At 41.4% G+C, this 23,913-nt stretch overlaps 1 protein-coding gene across 4 annotated transcripts in view; it reads left to right on the top strand.

Moving 5' to 3' along the window:
* Positions 1-23,913, top strand: part of CAPN6 (calpain 6) — a 117,601-nt gene that overhangs the window by 37,605 nt on the left and 56,083 nt on the right. For all 4 annotated transcript variants that reach the window (XR_013274384.1, XR_013274380.1, XM_077480072.1 and 1 more), the window contains exons 4-9: positions 2,704-2,912; positions 4,469-4,661; positions 7,568-7,761; positions 9,190-9,267; positions 13,509-13,704; positions 22,895-23,017. Coding sequence is in view for 2 of the 4 variants with exons in the window: in XM_077480072.1 (XP_077336198.1) it covers positions 2,704-2,912; positions 4,469-4,661; positions 7,568-7,761; positions 9,190-9,267; positions 13,509-13,704; positions 22,895-23,017 (993 nt within the window). In the remaining 2 variants the exon portion in view is untranslated. The remainder of the gene's footprint in view (positions 1-2,703; positions 2,913-4,468; positions 4,662-7,567; positions 7,762-9,189; positions 9,268-13,508; positions 13,705-22,894; positions 23,018-23,913) is intronic.

Below are 23,913 nucleotides of genomic sequence, written 5' to 3'. Positions count from 1 at the left end.
TTCCAATTCACGTGTTCAACTCAATATGGGACATTAGTCAATGCTAAACTTCCAGTGACTCACTTTTGTGTGATGTACACATTGTAAGTTAATATATATATCAATAGCTGTGTCATCCATTTTGTGTCACTGAAGCTAAGATGGCATTTTTTAATTTGTTTATACATGTCATTTCACCATTATGTTTATCTCTAAAATACCACAAGGACGTGTACTAGGGGACTTATCAATTTATGCGAATGTCGCGTTACTTGAGTAATCCTTGATAGGAAAATTCCATAAAGGGTGACCTGAATTCTATTAAATCAGAGCATACTTTGACAGCCTTGTATGTGTGTGCTCTCCATAATTATGTAATGTAAAAACATAAAAAATAAATATGATTTGGAACTCTCTGTCTGAAGGTGTTTTCACAAGAAATAAAATCTGTATTTAGCACTTTATTTTACATGATATTTTATTATTGAGTATGGAAAGCACTCTATATATTGGAAGCTTTGCATATAGATTTGTATTGAGTTGAACACCTAAATTTGAATTTAGAGTTGTTGATAGAAATATTTGTAGCACTAACCTCCGAAGGAGCTGCTGGTTATTTTTGGGCTTTGCGTTACCTTCCGCTTCTCCTTGTTGCACGTGTAGGGGATGTCCCATGGTAGGTGACCCAGTAACTTGAGACTGACAATAGATCCAATTGAATGGGTTTTATTTGCAAAAACTCAAACCATTGAACAGTCTTTCAACTTGGAATCAGAGGGTTGAAAAGCAAAGTTCAGGTACGCTCAATGTCAAAGTCCAAAAACGTTAAAGAACTTGCTTACTTTGACTGGATCCAGAGAATAGCCATTCGCAGCTGGTTGAACACTCAGATTGGACAGTCCCTCTCTCACAAGGCTTAGCGGCCAACCAGGTGTTTACTCAGGAACAAAGTCTTTATCACCGACGTTGTTGCAGAACATGTAGAAAAACTAAGCTGTAGAACACTTGTAGAATACCTGGATCTTTTAGCCTGCTTGGCGATATCCACAAGACCGGATTCTCTCGGTTACTTCAGCCCTTCCAGGCTCTTGTTAAGAAAACCAACCCATACGTGGTGTTCTTCTAAAGAGTACTCCCCTGGAATGCTCGAAGTTCAATGGGTCTCTCCCGAACCGGAGACAGCACCCATCCACCTTGGAAACTTTCCTTAGTTCCCTTGCCTTGGGCTAGCTAGCCTCGAGGCATTAAAGTCGGGTGGATCCGAACCCCAGGCCATAGCCTTCCTGGGGGCTGGTCAGGAGGACCAGGACCATGTAATCAGCACATCATACTGGACCGGAACCCTGAACCACATGATGTCTGCATCTTAAATACCCTCTCCCAGAGGGCACACCGAGAGGACCACTCCCACTGACCTGACTCCGAGAGAGAGTAAATTAAACGCCCAACCAGACCATAGTTCCACGCCTGCCACAAGAGACAGCGCCCCCCTGTGGCCAGGCTGAACATCGCACAGCCCAGTCAGACTCACACAGAAGTCAAATTTAGGCAAATAGACCCAAACCAAACTGTAGTTTGGGTAAAGTTAAATTTTGAAAAACACATAGCGCGTGCTCTTCAGGAGCTCAGCGCTACATATTATATCTATTCACTTTGTTTATTTAGACACACATTTCATATTTATTTTTATTTCACCACACAGAATTTTACACTATAACCAATGAATAACTAGCAAAGCATCACATCATTTAACCCCCCTGACGGTATTCCAGAGTCTGGCTCGGGGTGGAATTTTTATACCAAAAGCGGTAACCCCGAGCCAGACTCGTGACCGCATCGCTGGATCCAGGAGGACGCTTACTTACCTTCTCCCCTGGATCCAGCGATGTGCCCACGCTGTACGAGCGAGCCGTGTCTCGCTCGATCTATCTCGGAGCCGATCTCCATTCCCTGCGAGCATTGCGACGCACGGGGACGGAGATCGGTGCCAAATTCAAAACGTGAAACACACGGTATACATACAGTATATTGTAATCTTACAGATTACATTGCTGTATGTAATTATTTCACATCCCCTTTGTCCCTAGTGGTCTGCCCAGTGTCCTGCATGCAGTTTTATAATATAAAAACTGTTCTTTATGCCTGGAAACTGTAGATTGTCCATAGCAACCAAAACTGTCCCTTTACATCAAAAATTATTTTAGACCAGCTAGAAAACAGTGATAATAAATTGGAATCACTCGCAGAATTGAGCGATAGCGATTTGTGGGGAAATCCGTCATCAAATATTGAAAAGTAATGACAGTGACAATTCTGCAACTGAGCAAATTTCAGTGTTTTTTTGATTTGATTACATTATTGAATAATTTTTATTATTGTTATATTATTATTTGATACAATTATTTATAATTATTTATTATATTTTATGATTTCATTTTTCAAACTTTATCATACCGGGGATGTCTGGTTTGGACAGATTTAAGTGAGTTATTCCTAAGAATTACAGGACTACAATATAAAATGTCAAATTTTCATGCAAAATAATTGTACCGCTTTTAGCACCTAAAATCTGAAATAATCATACCGCCAGGGAGGTTAACAGTATCAGTTATTACTATTATTAACTGTAAAATGATAATAATAATATCTTTATAAATGCGCTATTGTCAAATGTCTTTCAACTGCTACATTGATGCTATGAACAAAATATGTTTTGTATTATAGGTTATTCCAAACTGGAAGAAACAGGAGTGGGACCCAAAAAGACCACACAAATACGTAGGAATTTTCCATTTCCAGTTCTGGTGTTTGGGGGATTGGGTGGATGTCGTCATTGATGACCGTTTGCCAAGCGTAGATGGAAATTTGATCTATTGCCATTCCAATGTGAAGAATGAATTCTGGTGTGCACTGCTCGAGAAGGCTTATGCCAAGTAAGAATCTCATTTATTTATCAAACTATGAAAATGGAAGTAGTCCAGATGAACTAATAAATTATTACCATGGCAAGGGCTGTCTAGTCTATATCCACAAGGCACAAAATTAATCCTGTTTACTAGACAGTACGTCACACTCAACATAGATATCATACAAGTTATTATCTCTTTATGGGGGTTTTTAATATTAAAAATTGCAAAATGTGAGAAATTCTCTCTGGTACATAAAAGAAACCCTAATAATTGGGACAATAGTCCAATAATCCCTCCATTTTTAACAGTAATGGCCAGATTTCAGCTATGTGCAACCTCCAAGGTGGCCATATGACCATACATCTTTGTAGCCATGCTATTCTAAATAACTCATATGCATTATCACAACATGTTTGTTTCTTTTGTGTTTTTAAGTCTTTCCCGAAGACATCTAACATATTAGAACAAGATAACAAAATACTTTATATTGTTTTAAATGGATAAAAGTTTTTTTTTAGGTCTTTATCTCTCTGATCCCATTATGGCTATATTCATTTACCACAGTGTCTACCATGCCTGTACAAGAAATAGGGGGGATTTGTGTTTGTGTAAAGAATAATGTAACCTGTATAAGCCAGAGCAGCTAATGAGATTTCAGTTTACTATAGTCATATTAGTGAAAGATGAATTCTGATTTGTTGCTCCAGGTTTCTAGGGCCTGTGTTGATGGGATTTAGTTGCGTCTCCGTGACATCAGTTTGAGATGCTTCTGAACTCATGCAACATTCCATGACAGGTGCATTTGACCTGCAATTGACCTCCTTCTTAACGGCATTTGACCTGCTTCAAAAGATTTTTGCATTGCCATAGACTTGTATGGGGATGCAAAACCAGTTTGAAGCAAACAAAAGCCCATCGACACAGTACTTAAAGCGAAACTTCTGTCGTTTTTTTTAATCTATTAAATCTTCTGCCCTTATTGTTTTAATTTTGGATAGTAAAACCATTTTTTTTCTGCTAGTAAATACCTTATACAGTGCCCTTGTCTGTTTCTTGTCTGGTAAAAAGCCTAGGCTTGACATCATGCATAGCTACCCTGTTTCCCCGAAAATAAGACCTAGCGTGATTGTCAGTGATGACTGCAATATAAGCCCTACCTCCCCAAATAAGCTCTAGTTAAAGTCCTTGTAGGTCTTATTTTCAGGGTAGGGATTATTTTGGGGGAAACAGGGTAGGGCTTATTTGGGGAGTAGAGCTTATATTGCAACCATCACCAACAATCACGCTAGGTCTTATTTTCGGGGAAACAGGGTATTTCTCTCACTCTCGTGAGAGTTTGCCAGGAAGGGAGGGGGATGAGTCATAAGAGGACCAATGAAAGCTGCAGAGCTGAAGGTGTGCCTCTGTGTCTGCGTAAATCCAGGCAGCAACTTCAGCTGCCCACAGTTAAAATCATTGCAGCCAGACTTAGTGGAGAGAGATTTTTGCAGCATATTTTTATTACAAATTATGTGAGCAGACTGCAGTTCCTCTTTATTGTGCCATTTCATGCATATTGTGTGCTCTACTACATACTTTAGATTGTCAGGATCATATGAATCCTTAGATGGTGGCAGCACAGCAGATGCCATAGTGGATTTCACAGGAGCAGTTGTTGAAAATATCGACTTAACTGATGATAAATACAGCGTTAATGTGGCTGCGCAGACAAAGTTGTTTGAGGAGCTCCTAAAAGTTCATAGAGGAAGCGGGCTGATCTGCTCTCATCTAAAGGTAAGATTGCTTCACTAATGGGAAAAAAACATTAGCAAAAGGGGAAAAATGTAAATGCAATTGATGTAGTATAGTTTTGAAGGCCAATGGTGTGCTAAGTTGAGGCTGAAATGATTATTTAAATCATTATAAGGAAAAAGAATACCAAAAAATATTTTTTTCATAAAATTGAACACCAGTCAAACAGCTAAAAAACACAAAATTAAATATATATAAAACAGTTGATTATTGATGCTATAGACCAGGGATATGCAATTAACGGACCTCCAGCTGTTGCAAAACTACAAGTCTCATCATGCCTCTACCTCTGGGTGTCATGCTTTTGGCTGTCAGTCTTGTTATGCCTCATGGGACTTGTAGTTCTGCAACAGCTGGAGGTCCGCTAATTGCATATCCCTGCTATAGACAGTTATGCTCACAGGGTGATTTGCTCCACTTGCACAACACCAGAATCAGAAAAATTATACATATTCATACTTAATAATACAGTCTGAATATAATAAAATATAAACAAATAAAATTTAAATACCAAAATTCTAATTATTTGGAATTTGGAGTTTTTATGTCAAAACTTTTTTTTTCCTTTTAGAATAGAGTTGGGAAGGATTAGAACCCCTGTCATGTTTTACTGCTTGAGAAAAAGAAGAAATGGCTGCACATCCAAAGGTTCCAAAACAAAATGTCTTTTATTAAAAATGACCAGGATACACCAGGGACACCAGGCATTAGTCATGTAGATGCGTTTCACACATCTAACCTGTGCTTAAAGTGGAGGTTCACACAAAAATTGAACCTCCGCTTTTCAGAACCCTCCCCACCTCCGGTGTGACATTTGGCACCTTTCGGGGGGGGGGGGGGGCAGATACCTGCCTAAGACAGGTATTTGCACCCACTTCCGGGCATAGACTCCTATGGGAGTCTATGCCTCTTCCTGTCCCGCCACGCTGTCTGCTGGGACACACACGGGTCCCAGAGACAGTGGAGACCATTTGGGTTGCGCTGTATGACTCGCGCATGCGCAATAGGGAACCGGGAAGTGAAGCCGCAAGGCTTAATTTCCTAATTCCCTTACCAAAGATGGCGGCGACAGCATCCAAGGACCGAGGGATGGTTAAGCCTCGGGTGCCGACATCGCTGGACCCTAGGACAGGTGAGTGTCCTTATTTTAAAAGTCAGCAACTGCAGTATTTGTAACTGTTGACTTTAAAAAATAAAAAAAAAATTCACGGGACTCCCGTTTTAATCACTACAAAATTATTGTAATGAGCACAGGTCAGATGTGTGAAAGGCGTCTATGTGCCTAATACCTGGTGCCCCTGGTGTACCCTGGCCATTTTTAATAAAAGGATATTTGTTTTGGAACCTTTGGATGTGTAGCCATTTCTTCTTTTTATCAAGTTTTCGCGAAGGCGGGCCGGGGCTAGCACTCCTACTTGGTTCCAATTGAGATAATGCACACACCTGGAGCATCGGATCTCCCCCCCCCCCCCCTTTTTTCATGTTTTACTGCTAGCGGCACATCACAGTGAAAATGGTTTCCCCAGAGGAAGTAAGGGAAATCTGCAACAGGGACACATACAGCAATAAAAAGATGACAGGGTTTGTAGTTTTTTCCTTTGCTCTAGTGCAAAAAATTACATTTCTGTCTATTTTGGCTGGGGCATTCGCTTTAAGGATTAAAGTATATCCAAAATAATATATAACCACATGGGAGACGTCTTAAAAAGTCTTGGCTGAAAAGGTTTTCTCAAAGCCAAACTAAATGAGTACAGATAATGAAAATAATGAGAGAAAAATAATGGGTCAATACTCATAATTTGGGTCCCTTATCGGGAAATACCAACAGCGATAAGAGGACTACGTGCTGAGCCAATGAAATATGATAGATTGTATGTTTATTTAACAACAGCTGCAATCACTTAACATTACATAAAAGCGATCAATGTTTTATACTCCAGCAGGAAATAGTCTGAAGCATGTGTTGAAAGCCTGAATGAAATCTGCCCTGCCGCATTCCTGGATAACTCCCAGGGGGACCCGTTTTTTTTTTTTCATATGCATAATATGGATTTCTTGCTTGCATTAGATAAACTTTTTTATCTATTGAGGTATTGTGCACAATGTGTACTGTACCTTGTTCTTCTAATTTGATACTTTCACTATTTTGGGCGAAGTCAATAAAGTTGCTGTGCCACTTTTATGGCATTAATCTCCTGGCTAATGATGTGCCAAATTAATGAAGCATCTGCGACACTTCTGGCTCTGACAGCGGCTTGGGCGCCAAATTCAGTTAGTTCTAAAATATGCACAAACATTGTGTATATATATATATACATTGTCTATGCAATTGCAATTCCTTTGACAAAATAAAATAAAAATACCAACCGTTTCTATCTTACGAAAGTGGAGATAATTAAGACCAACTCTGTTTTGGTGCACAGAGAGAGACCCTGGCGCAGGACAAGATTTGCATTGCGACACTTGCATTGCATTGCGACACTTCTGGATCTGACAGTGGCTTGGGCGCCAAATTCAGTTAGTTCTAAAATATGCACAAACATTGTATATGTATACATTGTCTATGCAATTGCAATGCCTTTGACAAAATAAAATAAAAATACCAACCGTTTCTATCTTACAAAAGTGGAGATAATTAAGACCAACTCTGTTTTGGTGCACAGAGAGAGACCCTGGTGCAGGACAAGATTTTGCAAAAGTATTTCGTATGCATTCTAAAAGTTGTGCAGCATGAGACAAATTTAAGTACAAGTACTAGCCAGGTCACCTTTATAACGCACACTTTTTCAAAATTTGTCTGCACCAGACTTTATGAATTGCAGGTTATGTTTTTGATGTAATGATGATAAAACAAACCAATGCTCATATTTATACTACTTCATTCTTAGGCTCCTTCCTACAGTGACAGGGAGAAAGTCACACCTCTAGGACTTGTTAAAGGTCATGCATACTCTTTAACAAATATTAAAAAAGTGACATTGGGCGAGAAGACTCTTTGCTTTGGAAAGACTTCTAAACTGTTTATGGTTAGAATGAGGAATCCATGGGGAAAGAGAGAGTGGAGAGGTGCATGGAATGACAAGTAAGTATAACTTAGTGGGGTGCATTAAATAACATAAAATTGTGAATATTAATTTATGAATTTGCAACAACCTGCCTATCTAGCTTGTACGTTTTAATTTCCTACCTGTACTATAAAACAACTCAAAATTCTCTGAAAACCTAATAACAGACAACAAGCCAGAAACACTGCCAACTAGAATACATAGGTCCATTAAGAACACCTCTGACAAAACAAATCATGCTCATAAAATGACCTCCATTATGAGTAAGGCAACAAGATTGAGCAAAGAAATATGAACAGACAGATCAAGCCTGAACTGGGAGAGGCTGGGAGCAAAGGCAGATAGTACAGGCTAACTTGAAATGTACAGGTTGCATTCCTCATTATGTATGCTATTCAGAAGATAGTTCACATTGAGGAGTTTAAGAAGACCAGATGAGCAGTGCTGTTCTTATATGCACTAAGTTAATATCAGTGTTTTACTACATGAGTATACCCATCAGATAGGAGAACTTTCAGAAATCTCAGGTGTTATGAAATTGACAGATACCCTTTATTTTAATGTTTTAGCTCTAAGCCCTTGTACACGCGGTCGGACATTCCGCTGGAAAATGTCAGATCGGACTGTGTTGTCGGATAATCAGACTGTGTGTGGGCTCCATCGGACTGTTTCCGTCGGAATATCCGACGGACAAAGTTTTAGAGCTGGGCTATAAAACTTTCCAACAACATGATCCGATCGGACTTTGTCCGATTGTGTGTAGAGAATTCCGATCGGACAAAGTGCCACGCATGCTCAGATCAAATTCCTAGACCAAAGCTATTAGCTACTAGCCTGAACGTAGTCCCGTCGTAACGAAATAACGTCATCACATGCAACACCAGTTTCAGGCAAAATCCGACGGATTTTATTGTTGGAATGTCCGACCAAGTGTACAAGGGCTAAGAGAAGTCCCAAGGTCTGAATTTCACTGACATGCTATGGGTAAGAACATAACAAGGCCAGAGCTTCTTCAAATAAAGATAAGATGGCAATATGGGTTAGAAGTTCATCGATCAGGAAGTGCCCAGGCATATACTGTATGTTGTTCTAAATGAAAAGGGATATGTTGCTTGTAGAACGTACACTGAAACATCTGGTTATAGGCACATCCTCCTGGGAACAGGCACTAACCTGCAGACTATGGAGACAGTTCACTTCTCCCAGCTGACTTGTGGATACAGTAGAATCCATATGAACAAACTAAGGTACAGGAGTCTGCACTGGTCTGCTTTGGCTGCTATCCCCTGTACCACAGCTAGGATGTTTGGATTAGAAAAGATGGCAATGCTGCTGAGCTGACATAATACTGAACATTTTGTATTTTGGGATATTTGTCATTTTTTATACACAAATGATAAGAATAATATCTATTATTGTTTTCTTTGTTTTTTTTTTTTTTTAAGTTCTGAAGAATGGAACAAAGTTAGCAGGTCTGAGAAGGAAAAGCTTGGGCTTACTGTGCGAAATGATGGCGAGTTCTGGTAAGAGATTTACTGCATGCATGCCACTGATATACTGAAATAGAGATGCAAAAATTAATGAAACGTGGAACTCACCTCGGTGTGTAACATTCAACATCTATAACAGGGATATGCAATTAGCGGACCTCCAGCTGTTGCAAAACTACAAGTCCCATCATGCCTCTGCCTCTGGGTGTCATGCTTGTGGGCTGTCAGAGTCTTGCTGTGCCTCATGGGACTTGTAGTTCTGCAACAGCTGGAGGTCCGCTAATTGCTTATCCCTGATCTATAATTAGGACCAACAATAATAGGATTTTTTTTTATCATACTTACCTATAAAATCATTTTCTTTGAGTACATCATGGGACACAGACTTATGCCGCGTACACACGATCAGAATTTCGGACAGAAAAAGACTGATGAGAGCTTTTCATTGGAAAATGCGACTGTGTGTATGCTCCATCAGTATTTAGCTGGCCGAATTCCCACCAGCAAAAATTTGAGAGCGTGTTCTCAATTTTCCAGACGGAAAAACTTTCTTTCGGAAATTCCAATCATGTTTATGCAATTCCGATGCCCAAAAACTCGTGCATGCTCAGATTCAACTATGAGATGGAAGCTATTGGCTACTGGCTATAGAACGTCCTTTTTCTAGTCCTATCATACATGTTGTACATCACCGCGTTCTTGATGGTTGGAATTTGGTGTGACCGTGTGTAGGCAAGACAGCTTGAGCGGAATTCCGATGGGAAAAAACCATCAGACCTTTTTCCAACCATAATTCCGATCATGTGTACATGTGTGCATTAGGCTAATATTCATTACCTACTGGGTTCAACGCCATCTCTAGGTGAATGGACACTGGTAGGCAAAGTCTTAGACAGGAAGTGGTCCCCTATATAACCCCTCCCATACAGGAAGGCTATCAGTTTTTTGTAGTAAGCACTGAATCTTCAAAAAAGTGGGGAAGGATCTGTGTGTCCTATGATGTACTCAAAGAAAAGTATTTTTCAGGTAAGTATGACGATAAAATCCTATTTTTTTCATACATCATGGGACACAGAGCTAGGCTAATATTCATTACCTACTGGGACATCCCAGAGCAATAGCCTTGAGGGGAGGGAGACGCCCTGCCAAACAATAGCCATCAGACCTTATTGGGCAGCCCGCAGTACACTGTGGCTGAAAGCCGAATCCTCGGCTGCTCGAACGTCCACTTGATAAAATTTTGTGAACGTATGCACTGAAGACCAGGTGGCAGCATTACAAATCTGAGCCACAGATACCTGATGGCGAAAAGCCTAGGAGGTTCCTACACCCCTGGAATGAGCTCTCACCCTAAAGGGAGGAGCTTTACATTTATGGTCTGACATTTACATTTCAGACCATAGGCCTGAATAACCAATTGACTGACCCAATTGGCAATGGAAGCTGCCTGCCCCTTCTTGGGTCCTTTTGGAAAAACAAAAAAAAAGTCTGATCCTGGGATCTCTGTAGATCTAGACAAATAAACCTTGACTGTCTGGACAGCGTACAAGGAATGCAGTTGTCTCTTCTGCCGAACGAAGCTGAGAGATTGTACTCAAAGCCAATTTGAATTGATCTGATAAAGAATAGGAAATGGACCAATGAAGCGAGGGGCAAATTTCGTTGAGGGTACCCGGAGTCGGATGTACTTGGTAGAGAGCCAAACTCTATCGCCAGGCAGGAACTTAGGAGCCAAGCGGCGATGGCGATCTGCTGCTGTTTTATGCCTGGAAGCAGCTAGATGAAGATTCTCAGAGACTTCTTTCCATATTGAGTTGAAGGACCTTTGAATTTCAGCTGCTGCTGATACAAGAGGAGAAATGGGAACAGAAAAGGGAAAAGATGGATGCTGCCGGTAAACAGCGAAGAAGGGAGATTTTCCAGAACTTGCATTGGAGTGATGGTTTAAGGCAAACTCTGCCCAGGGCAAAAGGTCCACCCAGTTATCTTGGTGGGCTGAGATGAAGGCACAGAGAAAACATTCTCCATTTTGATTTACACGTTCCGTTTGCCCATTGGACTGGGGATGAAAGGTAGATGAAAAATCTAATTTAATCCCAAAGGAGCTGGCCAAGGCTCTCCAGAACCGAGCAGTAAATTGAACTCCTCTGTCAGAGACGATATGGGAAGGCATCCCATGAAGACAAAAGATCTCCTTAATGAAAGTTGTGGCTAGACTGGCAGCAGAAGGTAGGCCTGGGAGAGGAATCAAGTGACACATTTTGGAGAACCGATCCATTACTACCCAGATGACTGTAGAACCTGTTGAGGGGGGAAGATCTGAGATAAAATCCATGTAAATACAACGCCAAGGTATACCGGGAACTGGTAAGGGCAAAAGCAACCCAGCAGGGGCAGACGTGGAAGATTTGGATAGTACAGAAACCGTACAAGCTTGAACGTATTCCTTGACATCCTTACGAAGAGGCCACCAGTAATGATACTGAAGAAAGTCACAAGTACGAGGTATGCCAGGATGTCCAGAGAACTTGGAGTCATGTGACCAAGCAAGGAGTTTGGGAAGAAGGGGAGGAACTATAAAAGTTTTACCTGGAGGAGGCTGCGTAGACCGGAGCTGAGTAGTGGCTAGATTACGATGGGGAGGGATGATGGGAGCAGGATCTAGGTGATTCTCAGAATCGTTGACATAAACTGACCTGGACACGGCACCGGCTCAAAGGTTTTGTCACCTGGACAAAAAGTAATGTTAAAGTTGGTTGAAGCGGGCGAAAAAGAGGGCCCAGCAAGCTTGATGTGGGTTCAAGCGTTTTGCGGATTGTAAATACTGCAGATTTTTATTATCAGTATAGATGGTAATACAATGGGGAGAACCCTCTATAAGATGTCACCATTCTTGAAAAGCTATTTAATAGTGAGTAGCTCACAGTCCCCAATGGTATAGTTCTTCTCCGCATCAGAAAACTTCTTGGAAAAGAATCCACAAAGGCTGAGACTTGCCCTTCTGAGCTTGGAGTAGGATGGCACCGACTCCTACTGAAGAGGCATCAACCTCCAAAGGAAAGGGTTTTGTAATGTCCGGACGTAGGAGAATTGGGGCAGAGAGGAAGGCTGCCCTGAGTTTGAGGAAAGCATCAATGGCTTCAGGGGCCCAGAGCCGGGCATTGACACCCTTGGGGGTGAGAGATGTAATAGGGGCCACCAAGGTGGAATAGTTACTAATGAATTGGCGATAGTAATTGGTGAAGCCCAAAAAGCGTTGGGTGGCTTTAAGACCAGAGGGCTGGGGCCACTCAGAAATGGCTCGAAGTTTGGCTGGGTCCATGAGGAGGCCCTGTGATGAGATTATGTAGCCAAGACCGCTGGGGCATTGCATAAGCCAAAAGACATCACAAGGTATTCATAATGTCTGTCCTTGGTGTTAAAGGCGGTCATCCATTTGTTTCCTTTCCGGATTCTTATTAAATTGTAGGCCCCTCTAAGATCCAGGTTGGTAAAAACATGAGAACTTTGCAGTCTGTCAAGGAGTTCCGAAATTAAAGAAAAAGGGTATCTGTTCTTCACAGTGATGGTGTTAAGGCCCCTGTAGTCGATGCATGGACGGAGTGAACCATCTTTTTCCGCTACAAAGAAGAACCCGGCTCTGGCAGGTGAGTTTGATTTCCTGATGAAACCCTTTTGCAGGTTTTCCCGAATGTATTCAGACATGGCTTGTGTCTCAGGGATAGAGGGTAGACTCGGCCTCGGGGAGGAGAGGTCCCAAGTAACAGCTCAATGGAGCAGTCATAGTCTCTGTGGGGAGGAAGACGATCAGCTGACTTTTTGTAGAAAACATCTCGGAAAGACTGATATTGGGAAGGCAACATGGGAGTGGTGGAGGTCTCAGCTAGAGGAATGGAATGAGGATGGATAGAAATATAAATTCTTTGTCAGGTAAAATATATTTCTTAGGTATGTATTTCATCTGTGTATTTGGCTGCTTGCATTGAATTTTGTTTTAAAGACTACTGTGAAGGAAATGTATAGTGATAATTTTTTTTCTTGATGCATGCAATTAATTATTTTTAGATGCGTCAATGCGGTGATGTATAATTCTACAATTGTAATTTAGGAGAGACTGTGTAATGAGATTAATGTATTTGTACATATAATACAATGTTTTTGTGTGGTGCTCATTCATGCAATAAAATTGCCAATATAGTTTGGAGAAAACCTATGAATATAACAGTTAGACACTTTAAGCCATTAGTATTTGTTTTGTCTTTTTGCTGCTGTAGGATGACATTTGAGGATTGGTGTAAAAATTTCTCCAGTGCCGATGTGTGCCATGTAATAAACACCTCATTGCTCAGCCAACAAAAGACATGGGAAAAGGGAGAAGCACGTGGAAAATGGACAGTAAATGCAGACGCTTTGCTGAATCGCTCTGGAGGGTGCTTCAATAACAAACGTACTTTCGTTCAGAATCCGCAGGTGACTGAGATCTTGACTAGAAAAGTTTTCATTAAGTTTGACAGGGATAGCTTGCATGGGTGAGGTTTTATGCTATTGGCTTGTCACTCAACATTCTTCTAGCACAGCCATGCGCAACCATTGGCTCCATGGAACATGAGGGTCCCTCCAGAGGTTGCTAGGAATCCTCGAGCTGTGGTTGATTCTCCTCCAGTTTGATGGTGTCTGCACAGTCTTGGGGCCAATGCGACTTGAAAGAGCCATTTACATGATCTTTTTATCTGTCTGTAAGGGTCATATTCTGACCATTACTGCAGCGGTGCATACTTCTTACTGTCCACTAATGTAAGGGGGATTTTTCCAACTAACTCCCTATAAATTGGTTTTGGTTTTAGCATGGGTTCAGCTAGGCATGAAAATTATTTTAAGGGTTCCTTGTGGAAATATTTTCACAATAAACCAGAAAATATATACATATATACTACTTGCACATATATCTGACCTCAGCGCTCAAATAAAATAGTAAAACAAAATTCTATTGCTAGAATACAAATCTCTCTCTTTTTGTCATTTAGCAGCTATTATATATTAAAATAACAATGTAACTAATGTGATTGAGCTAAAAAAGAAACAAGCACTAACAGTGCTTTACTGCATATTCAAATTATTACTAATTATCTGTAATTCTAAAAATGCAGTCCATATATGTTTAATGTACCACCCTTAGTCTTGGTGATTAACACCAATCAATGTCCAAGAGAAGTTTTTTTAGAAGGAAAAAGAATCAATGCTTATAAAACAGTCCAACATGGGGTACATCAAAATATTTACAATAGCCTATTTTTGAGGGACATGCAGGGTAATAGTGAAGAAGTCCTCCTGTGTAGCTGGCAGTAATCAGAGTCCTACACCTTCACCGTTTGCACCGCAGTGTGGATCCCCTTAAAATGGCCGCTTACCAGAAGCTTGTAACTTAGAAGCCTGTCTGTTTAAATCACTTTAGGTAGGCACCTCTTTATTCCTCCAGATCCCTCCGCTATATTCTGGTGTCCTCGATGGCATTAAGCGTAAAAGAAATGCAAGGGGTCAAACATAGTGTTATACCCTTTATTGTAAACACCCTCTCCCCCCTTACATATTGCGCTTACTTAAAAACAATGTAATAAAAGCATCTACATAGGTTGTCAGTATTGCAGAAACGAACGTCTCACCACCAGGCCGATATCCTCTTACGTTACTGCCTGTCAGTAGAGTCCCGGGGTGTTCGTTTGGTCCTGTTCAACCTCACTACTTCGCGTGACCACGCCCTGACGCGTTTCGTGATTACGTCTTCAGAGGGCATGGTCACGCAGTATACACTGTAGTAATTTATAGTGGACTTAAGGAGGCAGGGTGGTGCCACATCCTCTGTGGCTCCTCCCGTCTCCACTCGTTTGTTTCTCATCCGGTCGGATCACTGTCTGCAACCTATACATTTCCGGTTTACTCACATCCGGATGTAGTATCCGGTGTCTCCGGAACTGAGAAATCAGACAGCGATCCGATCGTATGTATTCACATTCCACACAAAGCTCATCAAAAGTTTATAACCTTGCGGTCAATGCGTGGAAACATTTATGGTTGTTATCCATATTTAATATAACTGATGAACTTTTTCATTCGTACTGGGTATGATGGTTACATTAGTAAACTCCACGATATTAAGTCATTAGTTAGAGACATATCTCTACCAATGAACCCGTTTTTTTATATGTATATACAGACCTGAGTCCGTTTTAATCGTATAAAATCAAAAGTAAAATCAAAAGTAAAATTAAAATCAATCCTGTTTTTATTTTTATTGATCCTATTTGCATAAGTGCTCTAATTATTATATAGCTATACTGTATTATATTTCCTCTATTTTAGAGAATACATAGAACAAAATAAGGCTATTATTGATACTCCTCATTTGCATCAGCCCTGCCATTACCCTGTACTCATAGGCATAAGATTAGCGCAAATATGGAGCATTTTGTACACTATTTCACCCGTCCTGTTGTTTGCATTGGTTTTCATTCCTACCTGTTACTTCTCTTGATTTATATTATATAAATTACGTAAGGAGGAGCCACACCACTGGCACTGAAGCATGGCTACATCCCCACTTTCTAACTAACCCCCCTCCAATCAATAATTGCTGATATGGCAATTCACATCTAGTTCTATATTGAGGCCCTTAGGGCTGAGCGTGTCTGTTAGGAAAATCCATTCTGTTTCTCGTCGAGAAATCTCCCGAACCATATTGGCTCCTCTCCAATTAGGGTATAGTTTATCTATTCCCCAAAATTTTAGTCCCTTTGGGTCTCTATTATGTTTGTTCCTAAAATGTAGGGATACACTGTGTTCTCTATATCCTATCGATATGTTGTATATGTGCTCCGCCACACGTGTGGTGAGCATCCGTTTGGTGCGGCCTATGTACATTAGGCCACATGGACATTCTAATGCATAAACAACATGTGTGGACTTGCACGTAATACACTCCTTAATTGGAAATTATTTTCCATTAGCTGTAGATGTAAATGAGGTCAGCCCCCTGAGATGTGTAGAGACTTGTCCGCATGTTTTGCATCTTCTACATGCATGGAAACCAGTTTGTTCCCAAAACATTTTTAGCCTTTTGGGGGGGTCCAACACCTTTTTAACCACTTGATCACCAAACGTGGGATTTTTTCTACATCTCAGGGGGCTGACCTCATTTACATCTACAGCTGAGTTGCTCCAGGACTATGCTGACTTTCATCATTCAATCATGTGCAAGCAGGAAAGCTGTTTTTTTTCTTACACATGATTGGGTTTTCTTTGCAAAGTGATGCTTTACCTCATTTACTAATCTCTGTGTCAACTTCACTTGCGGAGTGCAACTGCACTTTTCAAAGTGCACAGTCTGTTTAACTTTAGTAAATCAACCCCATAGGCTCCCATGTCCCATTAGTTATCAGTGCCCCCTCCTCTCGCTTGTTGCCACAGCTGGCTGATACTGGGGAGTAGGATCATGTGACCGAACCAGTGCGGGTTGAAAATAATTAGGTATATACATCTTTTTTACACGTTAGTAAACATAGGTTTTATGAGGGTGAAGGGTGCATTTTTAAGGCTAGTTAGGTTTAGCCTGGAATTCATTTTGAATAGGTGCATGGGTTAGGCACATCGTGGATTGGGTGGACAGATTATTGGGCGGGGCCGGGGAGGACCCAGCGGTCATGGTACATGTTCGCACCAATGACAAAGTGAATGGAAGGTGAACACGGAAGAAAAATGGGAATGCTTCAGGAGCATATTAAACAAAGGTATCACACAGTGCATTCCAATGGGCAATAAATATAGAAGAGAGAAGGTGAAACATGGGTGGCTAAACCCTAATGTAAAAAAGACTAATTAAAGAGAAAAAATGGCCTTTAAACAATATAATGGGGATAGGTCACCATCAACATTCCAACTCTACAAGGAGTGCAAAAAGAAGTGAATGCAATTAGGGCAGCCAAAAAAGACCACTAGAGACATATAGTGGAGGAGAGCAAAAAACATTCCAAAGAATTTTTTTTAGATACATTAACAGTAAAATGGCAAAATCAGCACACATTGCCTTCATAAAATACGAGGATGGAAGGATGGTTATGGATGACACAGAGAAGGCAACTCTACTAAATGCTCTCTTCTCCTCAGTTTTTACGCAGGAAAAGGAGGGATATATCGACCTGTTAGTGACACATCATAGGGCATACTATCGTGGCTAACAGAGGCCAGAGTGAAGGAAAGACTTCATAAACTTAATACAAAAAATTACTAGGACCAGATGGCTTACACCCGAGAGTCCTCAGAGAACTCAGTCAGGTTATAGCCAGACCATTGTTCCTGATCTTTGTGGACGGCATACTGACAGGATTTGTACCAGCTGATTGGAGAAAAGCCAATGCGGTACCAATATTCAAAAAAGGACAGAGACAAATCCCTGGAAACTTCAGGCCAGTCAGCCTAACATCAATCATTGGTAAATTATTGGAGGGGATGATAAGGAACTATATCCAAAAATTTACTGAGGAAAAAAATATATCATAGACCAATCTGCTAACATTCTACAAGGAAGTGAGCTGCCATCTAGATAGAGGAAGGCTTTTGGATTTAGTGTACCTGGATTTTGCAAAGGCATTCGATACAGTACCCTATAAGTGCTACAAGCTGAGGTCCGTAGGCATGGACCATAATGTTTGTTCTTGGGTAAAAAAATGGTTACAGGGGCGTGTCCAAAGGGTACCCCACCTACCACTCCGACTGGTCTGGAGTGGTAGGTGGGGTACCCCAAGGTTCTGTCTTGGGACCAATTCTATTCAGTTTATTTATAAATGATATAGAGGATGGGAAAAATAGCTCAATCTCAGTTTTTGGGGGCGACACAAAATAAGCAGGGCAATAACTTCACATCAGGATATAGAAATTTTACAGAAAGACCTGAACAAAATAATGGAGTGGGCCAATGCATGGCAAATGAAGTTTAATGTGGAGAAATGTAAATTAATGCACTTGGGGGCAAAAAACATAAATGCAAACTACTCACTAGGGGGAGAATCGCTGGATGAGTCAAGGATGGAGAAAGATCTGGGGGTCCTAGTAGATGACAGATTGAGCAGTAGCATGCAATGTCACGATGCAGCTACAAAAGCCGGCAGAATATTAGCATGCATAAAAAAAGGGATATACTCCAGGGATAAAACTATAATCCTACCACTTTATAAAACTCTGATTAGACCACATCTGGAGTATTTTGTCCAGTTTTGGCCACCAGTCCTCAGACGGGATGTGCTGGAGTCCAAAGAAGGGCAACAAAACTAATAAAGGGACTGGAGGAGCCAAAAGCACCAACAAGGGAGGAGGTTCAAGGCCACATTTCATTTTATTCAAGGATTGCATTTTGAATGTTCACCACAATGTGCTCCACTGCAAACAAGGGGGATTAGCATCTTACCAGAGAGTCTAAACATTGGAATGGTCTAGAGTGGTTAGTGGGGTACCCCAAGGCTCTGTCCTTGGACCAATTCTGTTGAATTTATTTGAGTTAAAAAGAGGATGGGATACATAGCTATATTTCAGTGTTTGCTGATGACACAGAAATATGCAGGGCAATAACAACACAGCAGGATATAGAAATGTAGCACTAACCCCCGAAGGAGCTGCTGGTTATTTTTGGGCTTACGGTTACCTTCCGTTATCCTTGTGACACGTCTAGGGGATGTCCCGTGGTAGATGACCCAGTAACTTGAGACTGACAATAGATCCACTTGAATGGATTTTATTTGCAAAACTCAAACCATTGAACAGTCTTTCAACTTGGGATCAGAGGGTTGGAAAAGGAAGTTCAGGTACGCTCAATGTCAAAGTCCAAAAACGTTAAAGAACTTGCTTACTTTGACTGCATCCAGAGAATAGCCATTCACAGCTGGATGAACACTCACGTTGGACAGTCCCTCTCTCACAAGGCCTAGCAGCCAACAAGGTGCTTACTCAGGAACAAAGTCCTTGTCACAGACGTTGCGGCAGAACATGTAGGGAAACTAAGCTGTAGAACACTTGTAGAATACCTGGATCTCTCAGTCTGCTTGGCGATATCCACAAGACCGGATTTTTTCGGTAACTTCAGCCCTTCCAGGCTCTTGTTAAGAAAACCAACCCGTATGTGGTGTTCTTCTAGAGTCCTCCCCTGGAATGCTCAAAGTACAACGAGTCTCTCCCGAGCCGGAGACAGCACCCAACCACCTCAGAATCCTCCTTTAGTTTCCTTGCCCTGGGCTAGCCAGCCCCGAGGCATTAAAGTCGGGTGGATCCGCACCCCAGGCCACAGCCTTCCTGGGGGCTGGTCAGGAGGACCAGGACCATGTAATCAGCACATCGTACTGGACCGGAAACCCCGAACCACGTGACGTCCACATCTTAAATACCCTCTCCCAGAGGGCACAGCAAGAGGGCCACTCCCACTGACCTGGCTCCGAAAGAGCGTAACTTAAGCACCTGACCAGACTATAGTTCCACGCCTGCCACAAGAGACAGTGCCCCCTGTGGCCAGACTGAATATCTCACATTCCAGTCAGACTGACGAAGAAGTCAAATTTAGACAAATAATACCCAAACCTAACTGCAGTTTAGGTAGAGTTTAATTTTGAAAAACACATAGCACGTGCTCTTCAGGAGCCCGCCGCTACAGAAACTTTACAAGAGAACATGAATAATTTAATGGAGTGGACTACTAAAAAAAAGTTTTACATTGAAAACTGTAAGTTAATGCACTTGGGGGGTAAAAATATAATCACAAGTTACTCATTAGGGGGAGAAACCCCTAGGGGTTTCCAGGATGGAGAAGGATCTAGGGGTCCTAGTAGAAGACAGACAGCAAGAGCATGCAGTGTCAAGCTGAACCTACCAAAGCCAGCAGAATAATTAGCATGCATTAAAAAGGGAATTTACTCCAGGGATCAGAAGAAGGAATGTGCTGGAGCTAGTGAGAGTCCAGAGAAGGGCAAGAAGGGCAACTAAATTAATATGGAGACCGGAGGACCTTAATTATGAGTAACGACTACAAATTCTAAATGTATTCTACCTGGAGAAGAAACACCTGAGGGGAGATATGATAGCGTTATACAAATATCTTAGCGGTGATACCAGCGTAAGTGCGAAACTTTTTAGTCCCAGGGAGTGTAAGAGGACATGGGCCACACAATGAGACTGGAAGAGAACCGTAAGCTACGTAGGGGGTTTTTCACTGCCAGGGTGCCAAGTATGTGGAACTCGCTTCCACAATCGGTGGTGTCCGCAGGAAGTATGGATAGTTTTAAAAGGCTCCTGAATGGGCATTTTAGCGAAAACAATATACGGGGATATAGCAAATTCTTTTTCTACACAGTTTGAACTGGAGTCTGTTGTCTTTATTCAACCTTACCAACTATGTAACATATGGGATTGCTCCCAAGCCGGGCTGTGTCCACCCATAGACACACACAGTGTGACTCGGCCCTGCCCCTTGCTCTCTACAGATAGCAGCAGAAGCCAATAGCCTCTCTGTCCTGTGAATGCAGGGAGAGAGGGCAGAGCTGCTACACACAGACACATCTCTGGATCAAGTGAAGAATTGGGTGAGTATTTAAGGGGGGTGAGGGGGCAGGTTTTTTCTTTGACTCTCTTCTAATCCAATATAATACAAGAGGTTCAACAGCATACTTTCAATATAGTCCGCAAAAAAAAAAAACTAAATGAAGTGTTTTAACTATTCAGGTTTAAAACATACTGTACTTTGTTATACCCCCAGGTACATGGTCACTAAAAAATGGCTACACAGAACATGCCTAGTTAAAGTATACTGATGACTCAGGTGATACACAGAGATGAAACAAATCCTCCTGCATAAGTTTCACCTGTTTATCTGCAGCTCTCACTTCACCACAGCCATTCAAAACATCCAGTTTACACAGCATTTCTGATGGTCAGAAGGCAGGGGCAGTGATCTGATGTCAAACACTTCACAGCATAGAGCAGGGAGCAGAGCGTAAATTGCACTATGTCTGCACTTGATGAACACAATGCAATAATACTCCCAGTGAGGACATTTTATTACGATAGTGAAGTAATGCCTGTGGAACTTATAAAAACAATAACACAGTTGAATGCAGACTCTCAGTCTTGTGCCACATTTTATAAGTAGTATAATAGCTGTCTATAACCGGTGGATAGACGATATCAAAGTTTTCCAGCACTATGTTAAACTATACACGTCAACTGATTTTCACATACTACTTGAGTTTGTGTTGTTTCATGCTCATACTGCATAACGTATGAAAATTATTTTAATTTTCTGACTAAAGATTTCTCATTATGGTATGTCTGCAGACTTCTGGGGCTTATTTTACTTCCACGCTACAATCCGTACACTGCAGGGGCGGACTGAGAACTCATGGGGCCCCCGGGCAATAGGAGATTATAGGGCCCCCAGGCAATCAGAGATTATGGGGTCACACAGTATACACAAACACACACAAACAGTATACAATCACACAGTATACACAGACATGTTTCTATTGGCTGAGAAGGTACTGGAGAGGTGGGGCAGCTATAATCTCTGAATTTTTAGACCAAAAGGATGTCGGTAAGGGACAATTCAGAGACAGATGTTAAAAAAAAAACACAAATTTTTACATACTGTCCCTGGTTTTACTGAGGCTGGCAACCCTGATGGGGCCCCCTAGTGGCATCGGGCCCTTGGTCAGTCCACCCCGGTACACTGCGAAGCAACACTTACCTTATTGGCCAAGCCTCCAGTTGTATGTCATGCTGTGCATTACACGGCTCACATTTTTCTTCTTGATACCTTCGAGGCATCCCTTCTAACTGTGTGCCTATCTTGGTACCTCTTATTACAAATCGATTTATGCCTTGAATATTTGCCTCTTGCTCCATGAGACCCCTTTCACTCCAGGGAGCGTTTTGCAGGCGCTATAGCGCCTGCAATCCACCCTAAAAAAGCTGCACCATTGTTTGTAGTGTGAAAGCCCGAGGGCTTTCACACTACAGCGGTGCGCTGGCAGGACGTCAGGGAAAAGTCCTGCCAGCAGCTTCTTTGAACCGGTGAACGCTATTGCGGCGTATTACCGGCAGTTTTAACCCTTTCTCGGCCGCTAACGGGGGGTAAAAGCGCCCCGCTAGCGGCCAAAATGCGCCGCAAATCTGGCAGTATTTTTAGTGGCGTTTTACCGCCCACGCTATGGGCGGTGTGGTGTGAAATGGGTCTAACTTTGCAGCCAATTATTTTAAAATGTGGGTGTGGTCTTGTGGGCTGGGTTACAAATAGGGTGAGGTTTTTATTGGTGTGGTTAGAAGTGGGTGTGGTCAATAGGGTGTCATCAAATTTTATTTTGAAAATCTGGACGCATTACAACTGACTTAGCCCAAGGGAGACTTAAACTGGCCATACACCTATAGATTATCTGCAGATTTTCTATGGTTAGATGGAAAAAGTGGGAGATTCCTCCATCCACACAGTTTAGTGAACATGGAGAAATCTGTTGTACTTTTTCCATCTAACCATAGAAAATCTGCAGATAATCTATAGGTGTATGGCCAGCTTTAGAAAATAAGTCATCCTTGTGTGTGTAAGACCATATGCTAATGTGTTTTTTTTTTTCATCAGTACATATTTGAAGTAGAAAAAGAGGAAGATGAAGTGCTTGTTTCCTTACAACAAGAAGATCAAAGAATTCACAGAAAGTCTGGCAAGGGAGACAGTTTTATTATAGGCTTTGAAATACTTAAGGTAAATGTTATTTAGTATATTACTAGAAAGTATATAAAGCCAAAACTTTTTGTCTGATTTGGAATAGTAGAGAATGATTGGATCCCTGGCATGTGAGTCTTTTTAGGGAGATTACTATACTATTACAAAAAGGTTCTCTCAGCTGCAAATAGGTGAAATCTAAAAACTGCTGCAATCAAACACTCCTTAAATAGCGAGGAGAAAATAAAAGTTGTAAAATAAATAAGATGCGCTGTTTTTGACGGGGGTATTATCCTAAATATAATTAGGTAACAGATGCAACAAACAATGTGCAACAAGCAAAATCAAACAATAGCGAATGTTCAAATGGCAAAGCGTCACTGGATAAGTGAAACTCTTGATGCCTAGAACGATGTATCAAGTGAATTACAGCAAAAATAATTTTTGGCGTAAATAGCCACGATCTGTTCACAAAAAATGACAAATAATAAAAGTGCAAAAAGTTCATAAATGGTCTAGTGCTCCACAACTCAGTGGGGGTTATTTACGAAAGGAAAATCCACTTTGCACTACAAGTACACTTGGAAGTAAAGTCGCTGTAAATCTAAGGGGAACATGCAAGGAAAATATAAAACAGTATTTTAGTTTGCACATGATTGGATGATAAAATCAGCAGACCCCTCATTTCAGATCTACCCTTTAGATTTACAGCAACTGCACTTCCAAGTGCACTTGTATTGCAAAGTGGATTTGCCTTTCTTAAATAACCCCCAATGTGTTTAGTGAAAAGATGATACTCTAATGCCCCATACACACGAGTGGATTTTCCGTCGGAAAAACCATCCAAATTTTTTCAGATGGAAAATCCGCTCGTGTGTATAGGGCATTAGAGTATCATCTTTTCACTAAACACATTCGGCTCAAGCTTGGCTTGC

This window comes from Lithobates pipiens, unplaced genomic scaffold, assembly GCF_037356315.1.
Source record: "Lithobates pipiens isolate NorthernLeopardFrog02 unplaced genomic scaffold, aLitPip1_a1.2 Scaffold_1, whole genome shotgun sequence".
NCBI classification, from domain to species: domain Eukaryota; kingdom Metazoa; phylum Chordata; class Amphibia; order Anura; family Ranidae; genus Lithobates; species Lithobates pipiens.
This window is presented reverse-complemented; position numbering and strand designations above follow the sequence as displayed.